The 10,723-nt window shown below is 39.8% G+C and overlaps 1 protein-coding gene and 1 long non-coding RNA gene across 2 annotated transcripts in view; both read left to right on the plus strand.

Annotated features, from left to right (window-relative positions):
• Window positions 1-1,497: 1,497 nt before the first annotated feature.
• On the plus strand, window positions 1,498-3,886 carry LOC130166925 (uncharacterized). The gene is made up of 4 exons (XR_008827211.1): window positions 1,498-1,889; window positions 2,232-2,313; window positions 2,702-2,798; window positions 3,787-3,886. It is a non-coding gene; the product is annotated as an uncharacterized LOC130166925 (long non-coding RNA).
• Window positions 3,887-3,964: 78 nt separating this feature from the next.
• Window positions 3,965-10,723, plus strand: part of lgalsla (lectin, galactoside-binding-like a) — a 6,769-nt gene continuing 10 nt past the window's right edge. Inside the window, exons 1-6 of the mRNA XM_056372774.1 lie at window positions 3,965-4,198; window positions 5,274-5,422; window positions 6,645-6,728; window positions 7,703-7,791; window positions 8,710-8,893; window positions 9,457-10,723. The exon at window positions 9,457-10,723 is cut by the window's right edge and continues 10 nt beyond it. Coding sequence (XP_056228749.1) covers window positions 5,384-5,422; window positions 6,645-6,728; window positions 7,703-7,791; window positions 8,710-8,893; window positions 9,457-9,600 — 540 coding nt within the window. The 5' untranslated portion in view covers window positions 3,965-4,198; window positions 5,274-5,383 and the 3' untranslated portion in view covers window positions 9,601-10,723. The remainder of the gene's footprint in view (window positions 4,199-5,273; window positions 5,423-6,644; window positions 6,729-7,702; window positions 7,792-8,709; window positions 8,894-9,456) is intronic.

Raw genomic sequence — 10,723 nt, forward strand, 5'->3', positions numbered from 1 at the left:
TGAATGTAGGTTTAAAGGAAAGCATGATTGTATTTTATATTCCATGCATAGATTTATATAATAATAATAATATAATAATAATAATATAATAATAATAATAATAATAATAATACATTTTATTTAAAGGCGCCTTTCTTGGCACTCAAGGACACCGTACACAGTTACACAGATTGAGATTAAAACATTAAGAAATAATTAACAACAATAAAAATGAAATATAAAAATAAAAACAATACAAAAGTGACAGTAGACAGTAGCAATGATGGTTGGAGTGGGACCAAACAGCTCGCAAACAGTGGATTCAAACGAGCTGGAGACGGGAACAGACACCGGCGAGACTTTCCACTTGTCGCGGTAAATTATCGCGAGACCTCCTCCCCGACCGGAGCCACGGGGTTGACAGACGTAAACAAACCCACTAGGAGTGGATTCAACCAGCCGGGAGAAGTCGCTGGGCTGTTGCCATGTCTCGGCCAAACAAAGAAAGTCTAGCCCACGGTCTGCGATGATGTCCTGGACGAGATGTCCCCCGCCCGTCAGCGAGCGGATGTCCAGCAGAGCGAAGCCGAGTGAGGTGCCGTCGCAGCCGGCGGTGGTGCCAGCCGACGAGGCCAGGCGGGTCAACACACCGCGGTCGACAACCCGGCCGGTGGAGCGCGGAGGGCGCCGAGAGCTGGACCAGATGATGGACCCCACCGCTGCCGAGATGTCACAGTGGAAACTCCGGCGGGACCCTCGGTGAATGCATCTCCGGCGGGGCCGGAAGGCGACGTCCGGGTGAAGGTGGAGTGCCCCAGGTGCAGGTCCAGGCAGGCTGCAGCCGGAGCAGGTCAGCGGCCGAGCACTGAAGCATCACCAGCACTGGCAGGTGGACGGGCAGTAGAAAGAGCCAGACACATACGGACAAGATGTATGTCCTACCGTCCACATTGTGGACGAGAACTCAGGCAGTGTTCACCAGGTAAACGTCACGTGAGGCTCAAGCCGGAACAGAACAGGTGAGCTAACGGGAGGCTAGTTAAGACTCACACGGACGTAGTGCCAGTAGGTCGTAGAAATATTCCAAATGAAGGCAATTACAAGGTCCGATTAGGTTTATAGAAACTATAAAATAAGTCAGAACTTCTGAAAAGTTGAAATTTTTTTTTTAAAAGTTAAAAAGTTAGGTTACCGGCGAGCAGCGGCAGCAAGTTGCGCCAGCGTTCACTCTTGTTGCCATGGAAATTGATATATATATAATATATGCTGTAAATCAAAAATGTTTTGTATGCATCAAATGTGTCTATCAGTCAAATTAAGCTCAATGTCTTTGTTTTAACTCGTGTGAAAACTAAGTTGGTTTGCAATGTGGACAATTAACATGTAGCTTTACCCTTTAAATGTCAACTTTAGTGGTTGTGCTGTAAAGGTGCAATATAAGATGTGGTCAAACTTTATTTAGAAAAATGAATTAACACTATCAACAGTGTGTGAATCAGCCACAGTGACGATGTTTAATGATCAAGATCTCCATCTGTTGTATTTCAGTTATCTACAGAAATGCGCATGCGCACCAGCCCCGACCTGTCCTGTGTTGTAATACCACTTTGTGACGCTAGACGCTGTGTGAGTCAGTGGCGCGTCAAGTCTGCCCTCAGTCCCACGAAGAAGAACAACAACTTCCGGCAGCGCTTGGAGTTAGCGCCACAGAAACACAGGAATGGCTGAACCTCCTAAAAGACGATATTCATCTGCATCCTGAAGGACCGCTCCCGACAAGAAACCACGTTCAACGGCAAAGAAAAGAAGCGACACGACTAAATCTGGATGTGACTTTCCACCGCTGGAGAAGCTGCTGAGAGGAAAGAGATGCGGTTTGATGCCGAGCTCGCAACTTTCCTGTTAGCCTGGTGGGTAGCATCTATGTTAGCTCTGAAGCTAACAGTATAATCAGTGCAACGACTGACAAACATTTCAGGTGGTGATATTGACGTTGTGGACAGACGGTTTAGCGGTTAGTAGGATTGTGTCTGTTGCTCTCGGCTGTTAGTGACGTGGGCAGCTAGTGACGTCAGTGACTTTAGGCTCATCTTGTAACTGACTGTAACGTGAGATTGTATGGAGCCAGGAGACCGAGTGAATACACGTCGTTGTTACCACTTTACATTACTGTTAGGAGATCAGCCATGATTGAAAGTGAACTAGGTCTTTACATTTCTCAGGAGCTTTCAGCATCCCTCTGTCTTCATCAGGACCTGAGCCAGTACAGGTGCAATACCGCCTCCACCTGTCTCACCAACAGCAGAGAGTCCAGACACAGTGAGGAGGGTCCAGGTGAGTAACATGCTGTCATTCACTTTTAACAGTAAGACTTGTCTTTACCACTGTGATTAAATCAGACCCACAGTGTAAACATGTTCATACTGCTGATCCTTAATAATGAATATACCACTGTCTATATTAGTTATGTATTTTACATTATATCCATATTTGTATTACTCAATTTGTTTATTTAGTGTGTACAATTAATTCTTATCACACTTGTTGTTTACTCTTAATTTTCTTGCATTTACATTTTGTAATATTCATACTGTATTTATTTTAGTATATTCATATTTATCCTCACAATTTATTATATGCACACAACAGACTTAACATGTTTGAATATAAAGAAGTTGTATGATCTTAACTAATTGTCCTATCACATGTTTGTCTGTCTCAGAACCAGAAGTCCAGTCTGATCACCACCAATGATGGACCAGCACCTGCCTTTTCTTCTGCATCCGGCCTCATCAACCACATTACATCAACACCTTGAGGTATTATTCCTGCACATAACAGATATTATCTACACTGTGATCTTTTGCACATCCCCTAATCAATACCTCAGTGTCACACACTTGCAGGAATATTGGAGGAAAAACTCAGGAAAATCTTCATTATGTTGTGATTTCTTTACTGTGCTGCTGCTACTGTTAAAATTCATACCAGACACGCTCCATAAAAACCATCAACAAAGCAAAGCTTCATAAGAAACTTTATTTCACATGAAAACTGCATTAATTTCAACAATTTACAATCAAGTGGAGACGTGTAGAAAAGAATGTGATGAATTAAATGTTTGCAATTTATAATCAACTGACGAATTAAAACTAGAATCCAGTTGTGGATGAAGGTGCAGGTGAACTTCACTGTCACAAGACAAGTTGCATAATAAAGAGGTGGATAAATCTTATTTAGTAACAAGTATAAATTATAGTAGAGATGTAAAATAATCCTTCATAGCTCAGTGAGGACGGAGCAACAGTCTGACAGGTCGACCGGAAGCTGCTGCAGCCAGTGATGGAGGGAAGGAGCCGTTATTCATCATCAGTCTTAGTGTTAGAAAACGTTTTACACTGTGGTTTTACAGTTTAACGTTAGCACACATGCTAACTTCAGCTACAATAACAAGTTACTCCTCACATATATGATATTAGCCTGTGAGACTAATGTAACAGTTGTGACAGCTAACCGTGTTAGCATCATCTTCACACGGCTCAGCCAGGAGCCTGTTGCTGTCAGGCTGAATATTTGTTTTATATTAAATTTGCCATTGTTTTACTAAGTTAACTTTTTTTTGTGTGTGTGATGCTGAAAAACTGAAGCCAGATTTTTTTTTTTTTTGAAATTCTCCAAATCTCTTGTGAAAACAAAACTTGACTGATGTGGGTGGATTGTTTTGGTGTTGGAATGGGTTTACCAGAGCCATTAACATTATTACACATCTTTTTCTTTTTTGTCTTTTTGTTCATTTTGAATAAACAGAAGAAACTTTTCGGCTGCAGAAACAAACCCTCCGTCCAGAGACAAAGGTTCTGTAAAGGATCGTCTCTGCCACTAGATGTCGCTCTACAGCAGCAGCATCATCAGCAGCTCGTTGTTCCTGGCTTCACCTCTGATGCTCTGCTTCTCTGTGAACTGACCGCTGGTTTAGTGACTGATGATCTGTGCAGCGTTCACAAACACACGCAGCCTCTGTTGTTAAACTGCTGCCTGTGTTTCCTGCTCCGGCTGCTCAGCCCTTTCCTTTGACCTCGTCCTCCTGCTTCCTCCCATTCTTTCACTCTCCTTGTGGAAAATGAAAAGGAAAGTTGCGAGAAGACGACGAGGTTGTTCATCGTTCTGTAAAACACGTTAAATATGGGAGAAAGTGGAACCAGCGATTGAGCGGCTCAGGGTGAGTGTCTTTGCTTGATTTCATCACCATGAACACACACTGTAGTTTTAGATTCACACACACACACACACACACACACACACACACACACACACACACACACACACACCCCGTCCTGCTGCCACAGATGCTCACTAGAGCAACAAATGTGGACTAATCCGCCACTGAAAATAGTCCCCAACAGATGCACTATTCCTCCTGCTTGTTTGATAAAAGCTTCAGTTACTGACTCTTAGTGAAGGAAAGAGAAACTATACATTTGTGAACTGGAGAAAATCTTTACATATCAGCAGATATTTGCATGTGATGCAAAACAACAGACGCCACTGAACCGAATATCTCCTGAGAAAACAGACGGTCGGTACATTATATAAACTACAGACAATAACAGTTGTTTCTTTAGGGTTTTATTTCTGCTGCAGAGCAGGGCAAGTTCTCACAAGTATCTTTAGATGTAAAATTAAAATAATAATCTTCTTCTTTATCAAACTTTCCTCTGAAAACGGTTACAAGGTGCAGCACAAGTCAGTTTTATCCAGTTTCCATAGACTTTTATCTGCTTCACTGGTCTCAGTTTGTTTCTCTGTTGAACTTCATTCTGAAAGATGCTCCACAGATGAAGTTTATGACTTTATGGCAGAACTGTATCAGTTGTAGACGTCATGGTTTGAACATGAGCTGTAGGAGTTCAGTCACTGCGAGTGGTTGTGTGAACTCTGCACTTTATTATGGATTGTCTGTTTGCTTTTACACACCCACTGATGGGAATTTTTGCCCTTCATTAAAAATATGAGCCGGAGAAACGTGTAATTTTGGGGATGAATAAAAGGCGTTGGTGTTAAAATATGTTTCTGTGCTGCGAGAGAAGTTCGTCGACCTGAGGAGGATTTCATTTTGCTGCAGTTACAGCCACACAATGAGCTCTGTTGTTATTGACCTGAGAGAGAAAGGCATGCAGGGGCAGCTGATTACCAGAGCTGTGTGTGTGTGTGTGTGTGTGTGTTGTGTGTGTGTGTGTGTGTGTGTGTGTGTGTGTGTGTGTGTGTGTGTGTGTGTGTGTGTGTGTGTGTTGCAGTGTAAAGAGCCAGGTTGAAGCTCTACGTCAGTGTTGATTCAGGAGACGTCGGAGGCGGACAAACTGGACCTGCAGCTCTCTCCTCTGCTGCTTGTCTCCTTCAGATCAACATGGCTGAAACACACAGGGTGCCGGCGCAGGGCAGGAAGGTGAGTTCACAGCTGATCAACAGGCAGCAGGTCAGAGATCAATAACCCGACAACACACCGACAGGAAACACTTCAGTCTGACAACCTGTCTCTAAGCTGAGCTGCTGTGATTGTAGTTTTATTTCTCAGGCGACTGTGTTTCAGTTTTCTGGGTTTTGAAAGAATGTCAACCTGCTAGGCAACAAATGTCAAGCTGTTTAGACTGAAACAACGCAACTTCCTGTCAGAATTATCAAAATAAAAGCTGCATAAATGAATATCTTAGTAGGTATATGACAGCAAAAACAAAAACAGTTATGCTACTTTATAATAGTGTAACTTATTTTATTTGATATAATAATTTTAAATATAATAATGTAATGGAAAGGAAACTATTTTAACTTGATGTTTCAAGATCAAACTTCTGAGTACAGGAAAGAAAGTAAAGTCATGATGTAAAATAGCAGAGATTTAAATAATTTAAATGCATTCATATGGATGACAAATATATACTGTGTATATATATATATATATATATGCATAAGTACATTTTACAACATCCTAGGCTTAGTTATAAAAATAAATGAAGAAATATATAAAACATAAAAGTGTGTTATTGTAAAATAGTCTCATCTAAAATCAGTAAAACCTCATCAGTTTGTCAAGTTTCAGTCTCTGTGAATTATTTCATTGTGATCAGTGCTTCTCTCAACCTGAGGATCTTCTTCTTCCCCTTAAAGCCTGTAGCTTCATCCGTGAACCTCATATCGGCTGCTTTTATTTTGAAGGTCAGGCTGATCTCAGACCTGACGCAGCACGTGTTGGTCACACGGTGTGTGAACGTGCTGCTCTGACCTCAGTCGGTCAGTTGTTATAAATGAGAACCAGGAAGTGTGACTGAAATACACAGCTTTTATTTTTTTACATTAAATAATGTCTGTTACTTTCTGTTATTATTATTATTATTATTATTTTTATTATTATTATTATTATTATTATTGTTATTATTTTGTCAGACCACTGCTGCAAATTTGACACTTTTTTATTGGTAAAAAATATAATACAGTAAATAAACTTAATTGGTTCCATCTCAACAAATACTGCTCAGATTTTGACAGTCCCCAGAGGAACGACCTTTTCTCCGGCGCCACCTTCAGGCAAATATCTGAGTCACATCATTTTTAGTGATTTAAATACACACATTGAAAATGAAGTTACAGTCGTTTTCATTTGTTCCTTTCAGAAATGGGGGATTCCACAGAGAGGTGGAGCTGATGAGAGTAAAGCGAGAGGCCGCTCCCCCGACCGAGATGCTCCCAGGAATCTGGTAACATGACCGACGTGTTAAATAAAAACCTGATTTTAATAACAGCAACATTAAATCAACAAACAAAGTCAATAAGTAACTACTTTTAAATTTATAGTGTCCACACGTTGATTTAAAATGTACATGAGAGAAGCTTTTCAATTGGGCGCAGTTTTAAGCAAGATGCAGATTAAATTGAATTAGTAAAAATGTGTTATTCATAGTCATATTGTTTATTCAGTGTAATACATAAACAAACGTGAAATATTCAAATATGAAACTATATAAAGTAACATCTGTACACGTTTTCCTGCTTCCACTCTTTTTGTTTGACGCTACTTCTTTTTATTTCAATGTATTTTTCTTTTTCTTTATTGAGAATTTTAGTATAATTCATGTTACTGTCACTGTTGAGGATGAAGCGACAATAACACAAGAAGAAAGTCAGAACTTTAAATGAAAAAATATCATGAGAATAAAGTCATAAACAGACCTATTATGAAAAAATTTCATTGGTGCATTAGACAGAAAAAAGTCACATTGTTAGAAATTTCAGAAAACTATTTTATCATGAAAAAAATAATTTTATTAATTACAAGTAAAAAATGTAGTCTGATTTACCCAAGCTAATCATAACATTTTGTAATTATCTTTTTATAGGAAACATAATTTTACTTTTTCTAGTATAATTGTGACATTATTCAGAAAATATCAACAATTTTATCTTGAAAAATTCTGACTTTCTTGTAAAATTATACCTTTATTTTGTAATATTGTTAAATTGCATTTTTTTTACGATGTTACAGCTTTTATGAATTTATGAAAAGATTTATCAAATCACCATTTCATTCACACCACTCCGTGTTTCCTGAGTTTTTACATGTTTTTATTTTTCTTTCACAGGTGTTCATGTCTTTGTTTCATCACTACGACGCCATTAAGATCCGGGTTGAATAATTAATCATGATGAGTCGTGTAAACGTTTGTGTTTGCAGGCGGTTCCCTTCAGAGGTCACGTCACAGGCGGGATGCGGCCGGGGAAGAAGGTCGTAGTGATGGGCGTTGTGGACTCCCGTCCCGACAGGTGACGTCCGTCCTCCTCACATCAGTTTTTAACTCACTTCTTCCTCACTTCTTGAGAGAGAGAGAGAGAGAGAGAGAGAGAGAGAGAGAGAGAGAGAGAGAGAGAGAGAGAGAGAGAGAGAGAGAGAGAGAGAGAGAGAGAGAGAGAGAGAGAGAGAGAGAGAGAGAGAGGAAAAGATTCTGAATGAAGTGAATTTGAGTCAAAAATCTCACTTCTTCTCAGAGTCATAACTCAGTCAAACCTGAACACACAGACATGAAACACACTGATATCGTTCAGTGTGACTCACACTTCCTGAAAGTGTCTTTATTTCTGAATAAACCTCCATAAACCTGCGTAGAAATCTCAGGAAAAAAGACACTTCGGAACTCGCCTGACGATCGTCACATCTCAAAGTTTTCTTCAGTGTCACAATAATCCAGAGAGAGTCGTTTGTACGTCCGTGGCTTCACTGCAAACAGGAAGTTAATTCAGCATCTCTTTAATGGTGCCTGGAGGTTTCATATCTTATGTCCTCCTATGGGTTCCTGTACATATCTGTCAGATGAACAACAACATTTTTGGTTTACTCCATTTTTACACGTCAAAAAAAAAGTAGGATATGAGGAGAAACAGAAGGTAAACGTGGCTGTAATTATCTATAAAACCTGAATATGAAATCACTGATCAGTTCAGGTAATGTTGAGTCACTGAAGCTCTCCTACAGAAACTCATCCAGTCTGAGTGGGGCGTGATATCAATACTTGTTATTGATAAAAGCAGCTAATGCTCCGCCATGTAGAGAACGACGGTGAATACATTATTAATCAGCTGCTGCTGTTATTGATACTTTGGGAACTGATCCTCCAGCTAATACTGCCCTAATGCATGATGGTAGTTGGAGTGTTCTGACTGGTTCTTGGTCCCTCTGTTCTTCAGGTTCTACGTCGCCCTGACGTGTGGTTGTGGGACGTCCCGGGAGCCTCCGCCCGACGTGGCTCTGGAGCTCTGCGTCAGGTTCAGGGACCGTCAGGTGCTGCGGAGGGCCTGCGTGTCCGGATCCTGGGGAGACGTCGACAGAGCCGTGCCGTTCTTCCCCTTCATCACAGACCAGCCGTTCAAGGTACCGGAGCCCGTCCGTGACATCACCGTCAGCTGTTGCTGATCAGAAACAAAGGTCAGAGGTCGAGCTGCTGAAAGTGTGTTCAGGTTAAACTGCAGGAGGTGAACCAGCAGGTAACCACCTGTCTGCTGCCAAGACTCTGAGCTAGTAACCGGTCAAATGAAAATCATTTCAGTCTGGATGAATTTGATTAATCACAATAATGGATTGATCACTCAGTGTATAAAATATCAGAGCATTAATCCCTGAAGATAAACTTAACGTAATCTACATGTTTTATTGTCGGAGGAAACTGAGAAATAAACAAATATTCTTATTTAAAAAGGACTTTATTTAACAATTAGTCAATATCTACATTGGTGCCAATTAATCTTCTGTTGATCATCTAATCGATACCTCCACCAATCTCTCTCTTTGTCTCTCTCTCTCTCTTTGTCTCTCTCTCTGTCTCTCTCTGTCTGTCTCGTCTCTCTCTCTCTCTCTCTCTCTCTCTCTCTCTCTCTCTCTCTCTCTCTCTCTCTCTCTCTCTCTCTCTCTCTCTCTCTCTGTCTCTCTCTCGGCAGATCGAGATTCACTGTGAACACAGTCGTTTTCGTGTGTTTGTGGACGGACAGCAGCTGTTTGACTTCTACCACAGACTGACGTCACTCAGCGACATCGACACGCTGTGGATCAAAGGCGGCGTCACCATCACTAAACTGGCCTGAGGTCACACACACACACACACACACACACACACACACACACACACACACACACGACTGCAACCAAGTACATGTTTGAAGTACTTTTCTTGAGTATTTTATTTTCATGCTACTTTGTACTTCTCAGAGGAAAATGTGTTTTTTACTGATGTAAGATTTATCTTATGAAGAGATTATGAAACATCATCATCCGTTAAAGATTAAATCAAGTAAATCTGAAACTAATGGTTGATTAACGTAAAATTAACTGGCGATAACTCTGATCAAAGTTTAAATCATTTTTCATGTAAAAATGTCAAGGTTTGATTTTCTGCTGATTTGATTTGAATCTATTCTGAGTCACTTTGATGTTCGGACCAAACAAAACAATCAATTCATCAATATAGAAAATAATAATAGAGAATAATCATCAGTTGCAGCCATTAGTCATTTTTATACTTGATTCTACTTACATATGTTTACTAAGGTAATATTTTCAATGCAGGACCTTTACTTTGAAAGGAGTATTTTTTTACAGTGTGGTGTCAGTATTTTTTACTTAAGTGAAGGATCTGAATGTTACAAACGTGTTTGATGATTTTTGAATAATTTAAAATGTTCACAAATCCACAAACAAATACCAAAACTATTTTACACATAGATACATCCGAACATTAAGAGTTCAGAGTTCTCCAACAGCACTTAAACACAACATGTATTTGTGAAGAGTGTGTATTTGTGTTTATTAAATGTGCAGGAGTTTTTTATCTTAAAAACAAATGCAATCAGATGGAAGTTGGACAAACTGTATATATGTAAAATAATTAATTTATTTGTAAAATAGTTTTTATAATTGTATTTAGATTGTTTGGTCTTTGTTTGTGGATGTGACAACATGTTAGTGAACACCGTGAATTACCCACAAATCCTCAAACACTTTGATAAATCTTGTTTTTACTTGCACAACATGAAACATGTATTTGTCACCAGTGTTGATTCTCATGTGGATTTTAATCCCGACTGATGTTGGAAATGAATCTTCTTAAAACAGATGTTCAGACTCCAGACACAAAGTACTGCAGCTGTGACAAAACTAAGTGGACGAGGTTGTTTTTATATTTTGTTGTATTTTCTCTTAAATCATATT

The sequence above is a fragment of the Seriola aureovittata genome, chromosome 3 (assembly GCF_021018895.1).
Source record: "Seriola aureovittata isolate HTS-2021-v1 ecotype China chromosome 3, ASM2101889v1, whole genome shotgun sequence".
Classification (NCBI taxonomy): Eukaryota; Metazoa; Chordata; class Actinopteri; order Carangiformes; family Carangidae; genus Seriola; species Seriola aureovittata.